The sequence below is a fragment of the Pygocentrus nattereri genome, chromosome 4, assembly GCF_015220715.1.
Source record: "Pygocentrus nattereri isolate fPygNat1 chromosome 4, fPygNat1.pri, whole genome shotgun sequence".
Lineage (NCBI taxonomy): Eukaryota > Metazoa > Chordata > Actinopteri > Characiformes > Serrasalmidae > Pygocentrus > Pygocentrus nattereri.
The window spans coordinates 1,368,155-1,383,318 of NC_051214.1; the positions used below are offsets into that span (position 1 = coordinate 1,368,155).

Sequence of the window (15,164 nt, forward strand, 5' to 3'; positions counted from 1 at the left end):
TGAATACTGCTTTAGCGAGGCCTATATTATTATTATTATTATTATTATTATCCTTATTATTATTGTAGCCATAGTAATATGATTGCACCATAGCTCACAGACATGCTATGGTATGAAATTATGACGTATTATTATATATCTGGGTTGCAAACACAGTGAAATGAACAGAGATCAGGTGCTTTAGTGCAGCAACTCAGCGTCACCCAAACACTCAATAAACAGCATCGCTGATTTATTATCTTCATCAATTACCCACTGATACCGATATGATTCCGATTATCCGTGTCCAGCCCTTGTTATTGTTGCTGTTATCATCATCTTTCACCCATCACAGCCGTTCATATTCATTCTTTACTTGTTTATTTTTGGCACATTTGTAAACATGGCATAAACCGGAGGCAATAAAAAAATAGAAAACAACAACAATATTGAAATATGGCACGACTCGTCTCACAGGAAACCGACGTCACATCATTATTTTCTCCGTTTACAGCAGATATTTACACTGAGAGACACTGACAGGCAACACATTACAGCCTCTATATCAGAGATAGACGGTCACCACACTCATCACCGTATACAGAACACCGGAACATAAACACTGGAGCGTCGTATTCTCTCTACAGATAATTCATAATTAATATTTGTGCTCTTCATTCTCCGGAAGATGACCAATAGAGCCGAACCCTGGCCGGTACAGAGGTGGACAGTGATGCAGCGAATGTGTCAAAGGCCAGGAGTGAACATTATATCGGGACAACATTGGAATATTCCTGACGATACATGTTTACATACCGCAATATCAATATATACCAATATCTATCTATCTATGTATTCTTATATACACCGTAACGTGGGCCAGCCTTCGTGAACAGACCGTACAGTGAAGCACAAAGTCAATGACGAGATGGAAAGTGACCAGTTCAGTCCACACGGTACAAAAAAGTGCATAAACGAGCCCATCAATAAACCACGTCCACCGAGAAGGATGAAGATCACCATGTTACACACATCACCACCTGGAAGAGACGACCGGGCCACAGTAATGCGTGTTGTGACGGTTTAGCACATGCGGTGTGAACGACAAAGTCATGACCTCTACGAACCAGTTTCTCGTCCCTGTTGGCGACTCTTTGAAATAAAAAGGCTTAAAGTCGTGCGCAGAAGTTTTCAAATTCCACGTTTCTGCTGGTCTTCCAAGCGTAGTGAGTCCTTCGCATCAGTTGCCGGCGCAGTTGAACTCTAATCCATGTTCATTTGCCCAGTTTAACATACTGGGAACACACGCTGCCTGCGCAAGAGGCAGATTTTACGTTGCGCGTTTTACGATATTTTTGTTCCAGTAGAATCAGTTCAGCAAGAAACCGTGCACTTGCTTACACTCAGAAAACCAGCAACAGCAGGCCAGTTAAACGGGGCCGTCTATTTTTTGCAAATCTACAAATAAAGGTGCCAAAAAGGTTCTTTAAAGTGATGATGTAATGGAACCACTTCTGGTTCCCGTAGGGCCAGTGATCCCATAATGGGAGGAAACACGTCTGGGGAACTTTTGTTGCTATAAACGAGGGTCCCTCCAAAGCCCGCCCCCCAAAATCCTGTACTATGGGGGTCCGAACCTTGAGTCCAGTTTGTGCTAGTAAACCGATCCTGTGATGCCACTGATTGGCCACCTTCACTTGTCAAGTGAAAAGATCTAAAATCGAGTTGATCTGTTTAATGTTTCCTGTTCTGAGATGTTTCTGCACTCGTTGTGAGATGATCTGCTTATTTCTAGACGCGGTTTACTTGCTTTCGGTCTCTTTGTTGAGCAAGATTATCTCACTATGTCTCACTAGGCAGATGTTTGTGCTGCTTTCAAGCTCATCTCTTAAAACCGACACAGTGAGATCATAAAAGCACTTAAAACAAGGCAAAGGTGTCTAGAAATTAGGTGAATAATCTTAAACTTGATCTCAATGTGAGAAATATTAGATTTCTTGACTACTTTCAGGATAATTTTACTTCGCAAGATGTCTTTTTTTGGGTTGTGTAGCAGAAATGACAAAATCGAGGACCGGAAACTGGATTCGAGGACCAGGTTTGAAGATCTCAGCTGTGGTCCTGGAGTAGAAACGATAGCCGGCGACACGCCATCGGCAGCCAATGAGCTGTTTGGAAGATCGTGATCAACCAGTTCTTTAAAGCAGTGGTTGCCATATCTGTCCTCAGTCAGCCCACATTTCGGCTCCAACTGAACTTCAGAGACAGAGCGAAAGTGTAGATGGACTGGAGGCCCTGAGGGCTGGACTGCTTTAAAGGACCAGTGTGATCTGTGAACGTGAAGACCTGCCTGGTTGGACCCTTTTAGAAGATTCTACGCCAATTAATGGTTTCCTAGAAGCCAAGAACCCTTTTAGGAACCTTTATTTTTTTCTTAGAAATCCAAACCAGTTCCTCTAAAGAGTCACGTCTGAGGGCCTTTTATCCACGGGCCAAAAATTCTTCAAAAGATAAGCCTCCGTTCGCCTCACAGGGACAAAACGGTGTTTCAAAGACCCGCTTTCAGGTTCTAAAAGTGCATCAAAACATCAAGACAGTCATGCAGGTACAGACTGGTGTAAAATATTTCTTTTTCTGTCTTTTCCCTTCTCTCAGCTTTGACCTTCATAAGGCCAGCAGGGTGGAGTTATCTGCACCTGCCTTGGCTTTAGCCGCCCCGACTTTCCCGTCAGAACCTTCAGAGTCTAAGTTTGGAAAGTCGAACATGGGCACGGCGCTGCTAGCGCTGGTTCCGCAGGCAGGACTTAGTGTCGGAGTGCTGAGGGGGTCCAGACTGCCCCCCATTGTCATGTAGAGGGTCTCCCACTCAGTCAGGCCGAGAGATGCGCTGAGGTCAATGTCGGGCACCAGCAGGTCCATATCGTCGTTGTCATCTTCGTCAACTTTGCAGCCCAGGTCGTCCATCGGGACGTCCTTCATGTCTATGTAGGGTTCCAGTGCAGCACTGGAGCACAGGAGAACATCAGAGTCTTCCGACATGATGGGGCCGGTGGGTTCCAGTTCCTGGGGGCAGTTGGGCACCTGGTGGAGGCCCAGAGGAGAGGAGGGCATTTTGTCCAGGCTGATCGTGGGGGAAGGCGACTGGATGGGATTCAGATCGTCCTGGAGCACGAGGGAAGGTTTTGGAGGCTCCTCAGAGGCCTCGTCCTCCTCCTCCTCCTCCTCCGGCATCTCTGCTGGGATTTTGCAGTGGGGATTGTGGGTGGAGAGCAGAAGCTCCAGCTGCTCTTTTTCCTTCATCAGGGTGCTGATCTCAGCCTGGAGAGCTGCTTTCTCCTCCTCTAGCTGGTCGGTTTCCTGAGGATCAACAGAAAGAGGACATATGGACACATTCTGCATCATAAAGTCTCACAAATCTCATTCATAGAGCTGCTCCAACTGTTCAGCCCAGACGGGTTTGGTGTCTGAAGCTTGCTTCCTTAGTTTTAGCCCTGGAGCCAAGAAGTCACATAAACCCCGAACACTCACGGCCTGCAGACTGTCGGTGAGCTCACGCCGGCGGTTTCGACACTTCGCCGCCGCCAGTTTGTTCCTTTCCCTCCGAATTCTCTTCCTTTCTTCTTCCTCCGGGGACAACTGTTCAATAACCAATATTCAGATATGAATTGATCAAATAAATCATGCTGTTTTACACCTGAAAGAAAACGTCTGTCTATTAGGAGATTCCAGAATAAGCAAAGTAAGAAGTGCCAGAATATTTTACATCACGCAGCAAACAGTGTTTAATATGAAATACCTTTATATATGCACAACTATTGGTATTATTCTGTATCTACTATGAATTATTCAGTATCTACTATGAATTATTCAGTATCTACTATGAATTATTCTGTATCTACTATGAATTATTCAGTATCTACTATGAATTATTCAGTATCTACTATCAATTATTCAGTATTTACTGTGAATTATTCAATATGTTCAATTAATTATTCATTATCTACTATAAATTCCCAGTACCTGCTCTTTCTGTGCCTTCCTGCGGCCTGCAGGGGCCCCGTGGCCTGCTTTGCGAGTGGACGGCTGAGCTTTCCTCTGTCCGGCCTGGGCTCTCTTCTGCTTGGCGGCGCCGCTGCAGGGACCGACTGATGAAATGTCAGTGGACAGGACCATCCACTTCAGATCTGGAGCTGTGGCTATGGCAGTGACCGTGGGGACAAAGGGGCCGTCGGCCGCGCCGCTGTCAGATCCTCGGCCCTGAGCACGTCACACACACATCGCACACACATCACACACACATCACGCACACATCACACACACATCACACACACATCACGCACGCCAGACATCAGAGGCTCCAATAAGCTTTTTCACAGCACCGTCAGCAGTGAAGCCTCCTGACAGCTCCTCCAGCACTGCTGGGCTTTCTAGCACACACCCCTTTGTCTCTGCTCATCAACCACATCAGCCTCATTCTGCAATCATGATGTACATGCATACATAATCATCACCATCAGCATCACCATCATCTGTACCTGCGCGCTCTTCATCTTGCTCTGGTGGCAGAGGGCAGTGCGAGACGAGGCTCTAGGCATCTCCTCAACCTGCGAGCACAAAAAAACACCAAACAGCAGCGTCTGTGCGGCGGAACGGAAGCTCCAGCGGTTCCCTGAGAGCTGCTGCTGCAGGTTCTCCCTTTTTCTGAAAGGCTTTGTGTTTACTAGGCTACACCTGGACGCGCGAGCCCGCTCCCTCTCTCTCCCCTCTCTCCTCGCTCTCCTCTCTGATAGTGAGGGGGGATTTTTATGAATGAAATCTATGAGACGAGACCGTACCATGTTCAGAGCTGGAGGGGGGTTGGGGGGCTGGTCGGGATGAGGGTGGGGGGGTGGGGGGGGGCTGTTTCATTCAGCCTGTGCGCCGCAGAGGAGCTGAGGCGCTGGTGACGGTGGGAGCTGCCAGCTTTCACTCCACGTTCTGCTCATTTTGCGCAATGAAGTGAAAGACGGGCGCTTTCGCAACAGTGGATCAGACCGCCTGCGTCAGTCTGCGCTGCTGACCGGACCCCCGGCCTCCTCGCACTGCCCAGTGTAAATATTGTGTAAGAGGGTCCGGCGCACACAGGACAACAGGCTCTAGGTGAACAGTGTGAGCAGAATGTGTCCCAGAGCCACCGCAGGCTTATACAGTGGGTTCTCAAGCGTTCTTTAGCAAGGGGGGGTGGTTCTATTTAGAACCACAAGTCCTATATAGAACCATTTCCATGCTTTAATGGTTCTTCGAATGGTGAAACATTCTTTTGATTGACAGCTTTCTTCAGATTTAAGTGTGAAAATGGTTCTAGATAGAACCCATCGTTCCAAATATTCTTAAATGGTTCTCTACATGGAGAAAAGGTTCTAATATAGGCTCCCAGAGGCACTGCAGGGTTATACAGTGGCTCAGAAATTACTCTGCAATGGTTCTTTAGCAAGGGGCCGGTTCTATTTAGAACCACGAGTCCTATATAGAACCAATCCCACGCTTGGTTCTTAGAACAGTGAAATATTCTTTAGATTGACAGCTTTCTTCAAATTTAAGTGTGCAAATGGTTCTAGATAGAACCCATGGTTCTAAATATGCTTGATGTTCTAATATAGGCTCCCAGAGGCGCGGCAGGCTTATAAATGGCACAGAAATTACTTCTCAAGGGTTCATTAGCAAGAGGAAGGGTTCTATTTAGAACCATGACTCCTATATAGAACCATTTCCATGCTTAAATGGTTCTTCGCATGGTGAAATATTCTTCAGACTGACAGATTTCTTTGGATTTAAGTGTGCAAATGGTTCTAGATAGAACTCATGGTTCTAAATATGCTTGAATGGTTCTCTGCATGGGGAGGGGGTTCTAATTTAGGCTCCCAGAGACACTTCAGCCATATACAGAGGATCAGGATTCACCCCACAAGGGTTCCTTAACAAGGGAAACTGTTCTCTTTAGAACCATGACTCCTATATAGAACCATTTCCCTGCTTAAATGGTTCTTTGCACGGTGAAATATTGTTCAGATTGACAGCTTGCTTCAGATTTAAGCACACAAATGGTTCTATGTAGAACTTGTGGTTCTAAATGTGCTTAAATTGTTCTGAGCCTAAATCTTATTGAAGCATATTTGGGTCTATGAGTTTTATACAGATTGCATGGATCTAAATGTGCTTGCAAGGTTCTCTGCATGGGGAAAGGGTTCTTCAGACTGATGGAGAACGTGTTGATGGTTCTATACCACCAAAAAAGGGTTCTGCTACTGTTGACATCATGGGATTGTGCTATATAGAACTAGTTCTCAAATCGGTGCTCTATAGAACCATATACAACACATTCTGCACCAATCTGAAGAAACATGTCATGGTGCAGAGAACCATTTAATCATAAAATGGTTCTATATAGACCTCAAAGTCCTTTGCATGGTAAAACGGTTCTTCAGATTGATGGAGAATGTGCTGCTGGTTCTATATAGCACCAAAAAGTGGTTCTGCTAATGTTTGCATCGTAAACACTGTGTTATATAGAACCATTTTCAAAGGTTCTATGTAGAACCCATCCTCCATCACTCTGTAGAACCATTTCACCATGCCGAGAACTCTTTATGCATGCAAACGGTTCTAAACGTGCTTAAATGGTTCTCCGCATGGAGAAATAACTGCAGATTGAAGGGGAATGCTGTTGGTTCTATAGCACTAAAAAGGGTTCTGCGCCAGGCGTGTACCAGTAGAAGAGCCATACAGAACCACGGGACCCAGTACAGCGCGTTCTCCATCAACATGAAGCACTCATGGTTCTAGACAAAACCCCTCGAAACCCAGCCGCGCGAGGACGCGGCCCAGAACGCTCGAGGACGGCGATGAAAGAGGCGGTGAATAACCGCGCGCGCTGCGATCCTCCGTTATCTCGCGCTGGAGTGACGAACGATCTGCTGCAGCAACACGATGCGCTGTGTCGCCAGCGCGGGCGGCAGCCAATCAGCGGACGGAGAGCGCTCGCCGGCGCGGGTAGCAACCAATCACGACGCGGCATTCCCCTCGTCCCTGAGCGAGGGCAGCCAATCGGAGCGGGCCTGTCCATATATGGAGTTTCCGGAGCGCTGGTGCAGCGGCGGCGGCGGCGCCTATTTCTGTCTCATACGGGACTTAATTAAATGACACTGAAGTGACGAAATCGGCACCAAACATCCCGACTTATTTTAAAGCGCGATTTCTGCACGACTGCCCCCCCCCCCAGTCCACCCCCACCCCTCTTTCAGTGGAAATTACGAGCCAGTGATGCAGCATAAGGCTGCTAAGCTATTCACCCCCCCCCCCCAGGACCACTTTCCCCCGCGCTGGGGGGTCGTCTGGTGAGGACGGCTCTATATTTAGGCCAAAATGAGATGAGGTAACCCCGGCCTCCCTCTGGAATGCGTGTGTGTGTGTGTGTGTGTGTGTGTGTGTGTGTGTGTGTGTGTGTGTGTGTGTGTGTGTGTGTGTGTGATTCCCGGCAGGCCACTCCCCTACAGGCCAGTTTTCCGGCAGCCTGTCCGCCTTTCAGCCCCAGTGCAGGACAGCCGGTGTCGGTCAGCATGTCCAGCGCTGCCGGGAAGTGGGTCCATTTGGTGCCCACGACAAGCATTCAAATGCAAAGCAAGCCGCTGTGCACGCGCTTTAGGTCCGAAATTCAGGCGTCGTATGAACTTCAAATCAAAACCAGTTTGCATGCGAACACAAACACAGCCTAATATTGCGCTTATTAGGATTAATAATAATAATAATAATAATAATAATAATAATAATGATGATGATGATGATCTTTGTTTGTAGAGCGCCTTTCAGACAGGAGCGCAGCCGTGGGGAGCGTTAGGAGTAGACGGGGCGCAGAATGAGCGAGAAAATGACTGTAAAACGGGCTTTTAGACAGAACGCGCGACATGCGCGGCGTCACCGCTGCGAAGAGCGGCGCTGGAGGCCGCGGGTCGCGGGGCCGCTCCCGGACGGAGGGAGCCGAAAACAGAGCGGAGTGAAGGGGAATAAGCGGAGCGTGAAACTCCGCCGCTGCCAGTCCGCTCCAGTTTCAGCTGCACCGCGTCACTGACGCCAATGGGAGGGGCGTCGCCCGGACAACGCGGGGTGGGAGGGGCGTTGCCCGGACGACGTAGTATGGGAGGGGCGTTGCCCGGGCGACGTAGAATGGGAGGCCCGTTGCCCGGACGACGCGGAACGGTAAACAAAACACGGGCAGCGCGGCGGAGTTAATCAATAACACGGCCGGGCTGTTCCGCTCGCTGGTCCCCGGCGAGCGGCAGCGCATGGAAATGTGGGCGCAGGTCTCACAAACACGAGGGTTTGTCTCACACCAACGCGGCGAGGAAAGGCTGAAAATAGAAGGAAAACAAAGGAAAAGGTTCTGCGCCGTTACAGACACCGACCGGGCCGAGCTTGTTTACCTTCACTGCAGCTGCACGGAACCGCCCAGCAGGTCTCCCAGTACCTCAGAACCCAAAGCCGTGTGCTGATGAGACGCTTATCTGCTGGTTTAACAATAAGTAATAATAATAATAATGATAATAATAATAATAATAATAATAATGATAATGATAATAATAATAATAATAATGATAATGATAATAATAATAATAATAATGATAATGATAATAATAATAATAAAACGATCAGAACTTTTCAGCATCTTTCTATTGATGATTTGTTTGTTTATTTATTTGTTTATTTAGCTCTGCTTATAGTTTGTTTATTTGTCAGTCTGTGCCCCCCCCCCCCCCAAAGGTAAATTGGGACACACCTGCACGTTCCTCACAGGTGCAAACCCCGCCCTGACCTGTCACCTAGTTCTCACAGGAACACGACAGGAATGTTCACGCACGCGCCAAATCAATCAATCAATCTATCAATCAATCGATCGATCGATCAAATAAAAAAATACACCTGGCTATAAAATAATATAATCACGATTACAGAACTGACGAACGATCATGACCTAAAAACACAGACTACGCTCGGTTCTTCTAGGGTTCCTTAGTCAAGACTTAAAGGGTTCCCTGCGTGGCCCGGCTGCTCTTCAGAGAGTGCTGTGTTTGGTTCTGTGCAGCACCGAAAAGGGTCCTGCTGTTAAAAGCTCGACACGCTTCAACCCTTTTGGTGCTATCTAGAACCATTTCCCCAGAGGTGCTATACAGAACCATACACCACACAGCCTGAAGACTGTGGGCACCAAAGAGGGTTCTTTCTTTTTCAAAAAAGGTGCTACATAGAAACACCGCACAGCGCAATCTGGAGTCCTCTCTGAGGCTCACCTGGTTCTAAATATAACCGTTCCCTTTACTAGAGAACCCTTGGAGAACCGTCTGTTGTAAGGACGTGTCTACAGTAAAGCGCTGAACTTCTCGTTTTGTTTTTGCTAACAATCCAAACACACAAGGCAGAAACTTCACAGGCAGTGCTTTTGACGTGACGTCACATGCGCACACACACACACACTCACACACACACACACACTCACTCACACACACAGAGTCGGCACAGAGTGTTTCCCAGCAACGCTCCGCCCTCACAGGATGCTTTCCATATAAGGGCAATGACGTCTTGGGATACCCTGCCGTTGAACGTCACCGTAGAGACTGAAAAACACACACACGGAATATAAAATTAGATGTAAATGTATTGTTGTTCGCTTAAAATGCGCGGCGCGTTTTTTAAAGCAGAAAACCAGCGTTAAAACGCAATAAACCGCGTTGTTTTGCTGCTTCTGAATGTTTGTTTTCGTTTGTTTGGGTGCTCGAACGTTCCGACGCAGTCCCCGCCCCTTGCCTGCGTCATTCCCGGGCTGGGTATAAATACGGCGCTGGCTCGCTCGTCTCGGCACTCCAAACTTTGGACTCTGAGAGAAACAGCGAGCCTTACTCAGCCTGATCGCGACCTTCTCGCCGCAGGACCGCTTTATATCGCCGTTTTTGGACGTTCCGGACGCTTTCCGAGTGGGAAAGGCGAAGAAACGATGATGTTTACTAGTCTCGACTGTGACTCGTCTTCCCGCTGCAGCAGCGCTTCTCCGGCTGGAGTTTACAGCCTCGGCCACACTCAGGTAGCTGACGCTTCAGCCCTTAAAGCCGTGCTGTGTCTGTCTGGCGCTCGTGTTTTATGGCTGTAGTCCCGACAAGTGACGCGCTTAACTGGACAAGCTCGGTTTTCTAACTTGTTCTCGTGTGAGCACGAATTCCCCGTTCCACCTTAAATGGTACAGCAGTTACGCTCAGCTGAGCCTCCGCCGCCTCAATGTAACTGCAGGGCCATTTAAGGTGGAACGGGAAAATTCGACCTGTGAATTTTCTAGAAACGTATGAGCTAAAATCCGGTTCTCTCTCTCCTTTTTAGGACTTCGCTGACATGGCTGACTCCCCTGCCCCTTTCGTGCCTACTGTCACGGCCATCTCCTCCTGCCCTGACCTGCAGTGGATGGTCCAGTCGGTGGTGTCCTCAGTGGCGCCATCCACTGGCAGGGCTCACCCTTACAGCCCCAACACAAGCACGTCTTTCTCCAGGGCTAGAACCCAGGGAGACAAGGCCCAGGGCTCCAGCAGGCGGGGCAGAATCGAGCAGGTAGATGTTGTTTGTTATTGTGTACAGCCTCCCTGCTAATGCTCCATGCCGTACCTGAACGTGGGTAAACTAAACTTCTCTCGCTTTCTCTCCCAGCTTGCTCCAGAGGAGGAGGAGAAGAGGAGGCTCCGCCGCGAGCGGAACAAGATGGCCGCAGCCAAGTGCCGCAACAGGAGGCGCGAGCTCACGGACACCCTTCAAGCCGTAAGTGTCTTCGCATTCGTAGCTAGCCGCACCTCCCGTCGACCAGGTTATCTGCGTGGAACCACGTGACGACAAACTGACTCCTCTTTCTCACCTCCCCAGGAAACCGACATGCTTGAGGACGAGAAGTCCGCCCTGCAGAACGACATCGCCAACCTGCTCAAAGAGAAGGAGCGGCTGGAGTTCATCCTGGCCGCCCACCGCCCCATCTGCAAGATCCCGGCCGAGATGGACGCCACCGCCTCCTTCCCCGACCCTTCCTCGCAAAAGCCCGTCTCCCAGATCCAGAACACGGTGACCTCCGCAGCTTCCAGACTGACCGACACGACTTCGGTGACCACCACCACCTCGTCCTCCTCAGTGTTCTCCGCCCCGTCTGTCGACCTCCTGACCTCCACCGTGAAGATCTCCGACCTCGACCCGTCCCTGGAGGCTTCCCTGGAGCTCCTGACCAAGGCCGAGCTGGACACGGCGCGCTCCGTGCCGGACGTGGACCTGTCCAGCTCGCTGTACGCCCAGGACTGGGAGCCCCTGTACACGCCGGCCAACCTGGACCTGGAGCCCCTCTGCACGCCCGTGGTCACCTGCACGCCCGCCTGCACCACCTACACATCTTCCTTCGTCTTCTCGTACCCGGACGGCGACGTCTTCCCCACCTGCGGCCAGGTCCGCCGCGGCAGCAGCAGCAACGAGCAGTCATCCGATTCCCTCAACTCCCCCACGCTGCTGACCTTATGAACTCGGCGGCACGGTTCAGAACGGCGGGGTGCGGATCTCTGACCTCAACGATTTGGCGCCGTGACCTCGCCGCAGATCAAAAGATCTGTACTGTCAACACTTTGACAATTGGACGCGGTCGAATGGCCGGTCTGCCGCGTCCACTATAGACTTGATCCTTAATAACACTGACCTTAACGACTTTAACAGTGCAGGGCTACGGAACTGATCCACTAAGCAATGGTTGCTTTATATGTACTGCATATTTATCTCTTTTGCATATGTAGCAAGTTTAAGCATGGTTGATTTAACGTTTGTTTCTAGATAGATAGATCAATAAATATCATTACATTATGCAGATTATAACGTATAGATTTGAGTTTACTGGTGCTAGATACCTGTAATGTGGTCTGAGCAATAGAACCGATCTGTTTCACATGTGAGCTGTGCATCTTCTATATTAAACGGTTGTGCTTAACCACTATGACAGAATGGTCTGACGTCTGCGTATGAAGTTTTCTGTGAAAACGTTCTTTAATTTATGGATTTTTCTTTTTATTTTTGTACTGAAATGTGAAGGCAAACTGAGCACTGTTTGCAAAGCTAGAAATAAACCTATTGAATGTACGTGCTGTCTCGACTCCTTCATAAAGCCGTTTGCTTTGATGTTCACCGAGACCCTTCAGGTCTGACCCTTGTTGGCTCTCTGAAGGCCTCAACCGATGAGAGAGCAGCTTTGGCAGAAGCAGCGTTGTGAAATTTGTGCTGATCTCAGCCCGTTCAGTCCTGGAGCGCTGCTACGTCGCAGATGATCTGCATGTGGAGAGAATCTGATAAAAACCAGAACTTTCTGGAACTTTCCTACCCGGGCAGGCGCTGGGAAATTCAGCCCTGCTTGCTGCAAGGTTTTGGTTCATGGACTTTTCCTTTCCTTTTTCCAGTCAGCCTACTTTCTTAACCAGTTACTTGCTTCGGCGGAAAGAAAACCGACACCATGAGGAAACACGGACGTGTCTTATCAGGCAGAACAGATGGAGGAACCTTTCAGCAGAGGAAAAAAACAAACCGCTCCGTTTTGAGCCGCTCTCGGCGTAAATCCTGATTCTGCCTCCAGCCGTGGAGCTGAGGCCGCACTGCTGCTTATCAGGTGTCGAGGGAGGAATGAAACACCGGCAGCGTGTTCAACAATAAACAGGGCGATAAATACAGCCAATGAGCTGCTTAACACACTCTAAACGCTCAGCAGCTCCTCGCCGCCTCTCGCCGCTGACGCCCCGTTCTGAGAAGCACCTTGGGCTCTCGGTTACGCTGCGCAGTTTGAAGTTATTCGTCACGCTCGTTGGCAGACGTCACTTTCAGAAACCATCGTCCATCTGAAGTTCCTACAGGGAAGCAAAAGGGCTGCTTCTGTGGCATCACTCAGACAATGAGCACAGAACAAAGACGCATGCGCTGCTTATCAGAAACGACCGCACACGTTCTCGTCAATGACCGGCGGGCCTTTCGGACTTCAGCACATATCAGCATACGTTAGGAATCTGCTGCATTCAAAACAACTCACATCCATCCTGCATTAACACTGAACCCTTAATAAACCTGGATACAGCTCTCTAGAGGTGGGCGATACAGAATAAACATAATATTGCGATGCTTAGACAGTTTACCGATAAGCGATATTCAATAAGCAATTAAAAATATCCTAACCCAGTTACTGCTGGGAACGAATAACTAAAAACGGCTTTGTTGTGAGTAGAGCTGGGCGATACGGCAGAGCTACAGTATCGCGATACTTAAAGAACTTTTTCACGATACGTGATATTTTTCAGACCGCTGATCAGCTGGAACAGAGAAACAAACGTCCAAAACTGTGAACACAATGACTTTCATTCAGTATTGGTCACTAAATCCAGTTAAACGGGACTAATTTTGCTCTCTTTATAATGAAATGAGCAGCTGGTCAGTGTCGACGAGCACTATCGATGCGCACCACATGATCAGAAAAGTGTGTTATATTGTCATGTGACGTAATTGATCACAATAAGATTATATATTGTCATATTGTCCAGCTCACCAATTCGACTGGGGAGGTTTTCATGCTTAAGAGAAAGTAGAGATGCTCCATCCAGATGTTCAATGCTGGGATACTTGCGTCATTAGAATATATACAGCAGCACAGCCCATCAGTCCATCACAATAAACAGAGACCAAAAATAACCACATAAGAGTTGGGCTGAGGTTAAAGCAACAACACTGCCTTTTACAAAGTGCTTAGGAATAAAAAGTGGGTTATATTATATTATTTAGATGAATAATTTCTGCTGCAGACATGAAAATCCGATGTAACTCAACAATACGGCACAGTAACATTTACGGCATTTGGTTGACGCTCTTATCCAGAGCGATTTAAGATCTGATCATTTTATACAGGGAGGTGAAGGTGGTGTTAGGAGTCTTGCCCAAGGACTCTTATTGGTGTAGTGTAGGGCGGTTACCCAGGCGGGGCACTGAACCCCAGTCTACAGCATGGCAGACGTGTTACCCACTACACTATCCGGAACATGGAATTCCCTTTGGTTCATATGTTTTAGGCACAATCGGAAAAAAAAATCCCAAAACAACCGAGAATCTAAATTTGATTGTGAAAAGTACAAAAATGACTTCCGGCGCCGTTCGACATCTTATCACGTTATGACGCAAAGCAGCTTATCTTAGCAGGTGAAAGCATCACAGACCTAGCCTACGCATCTACTGTGTCTCATTACGAGATAAAAAGAAGAGAATTTGAGGTGATTTTGTCCACGAAAGTTGCCGAAATCCTTCGTGCTGTCGTGAAAAAAGCTAAACTTATTCCTCAAACATGTTTCCTGCCGACGGAACGTGACCACGTCACTGGGTAAAACGGTGTAACACAAGCTGGGATAGGCCATCACCTTATAATGCTCTGTCAACAGCGTCATGGTGAGAAGCATTAGACGTAATGACGAGATTTCCACTCGACTTTTGCAGTTGTGCAAGTCCAAACGTAATGAAGTGAAGAGGTCAGCCCAAGCAGAAGGTTCAGTAGGAGGGCCTCGACTTTGTTTACCCCCTAAACTCCAGGTTTATTGCACACTGAGGCTTATTATTCAGCAAGGACGGGCCTTCGGTGCACTGGCTGAGCTATTATTAGGTTATGGGAGTGTGTGATAAGACTTTGGGCCCTGGCCTTTTAAGGCATTGAGTGATTTTCACTTTGAGGGTTTCTCTGCTTTCTCTGCTTTCGCTCAGGTAGAGAACTCTCGAGCTCGGCGGCTCGGGCCCGGCCTAACTTGGCCACTTCCTCCGGCTGGGTTTCCTCTGATCTGAGCAGATTGCCCAACGACATCAGAGAGGAAACGTGTGTGTGCTCATGTGCGTAAGAGGCAGGCGGTGACGCCACCACGTCATGAAGTGCTGAGCAGCCAATGCGCTGCAGTCACTTCCTTCCTTCTGTTTCTGCAATCTTGCAGCGGAGACACGCCCTCGCAGCGGAGCGCGGTGAGACAGAGGCGCGGACACAGGGAGCGGCTCAGCAGCTGTTACCCAACACCAGTAAACCCGGAGCAGCGCCCTGAGCTGGTTCTGACCCCCCGCCGCCCTCTCCGCCCCTCTGTGGGAACACA

General features: G+C 48.7%; 2 protein-coding genes across 2 annotated transcripts; one reads left to right on the forward strand and one right to left on the reverse strand.

The window, feature by feature from the left end:
* Positions 1 to 343: 343 nt before the first annotated feature.
* On the reverse strand, positions 344 to 4,753 carry si:ch211-153j24.3 (proto-oncogene c-Fos). The gene is made up of 4 exons (XM_017706942.2): positions 4,515 to 4,753; positions 4,000 to 4,236; positions 3,508 to 3,615; positions 344 to 3,336 (listed from the first exon to the last, which is right to left on the reverse strand). The coding sequence occupies exons 1-4, from the start codon at positions 4,572 to 4,574 to the stop codon at positions 2,644 to 2,646; spliced, it is 1,098 nt and encodes a 365-aa protein (XP_017562431.1). The 5' UTR covers positions 4,575 to 4,753; the 3' UTR covers positions 344 to 2,643.
* A 5,127-nt stretch (positions 4,754 to 9,880) lies between these two features.
* fosab (v-fos FBJ murine osteosarcoma viral oncogene homolog Ab) lies at positions 9,881 to 12,150 on the forward strand. The gene is made up of 4 exons (XM_017706941.1): positions 9,881 to 10,087; positions 10,378 to 10,602; positions 10,699 to 10,806; positions 10,909 to 12,150. The coding sequence occupies exons 1-4, from the start codon at positions 10,001 to 10,003 to the stop codon at positions 11,542 to 11,544; spliced, it is 1,056 nt and encodes a 351-aa protein (XP_017562430.1). The 5' UTR covers positions 9,881 to 10,000; the 3' UTR covers positions 11,545 to 12,150.
* The last annotated feature ends 3,014 nt before the right edge of the window (positions 12,151 to 15,164 follow it).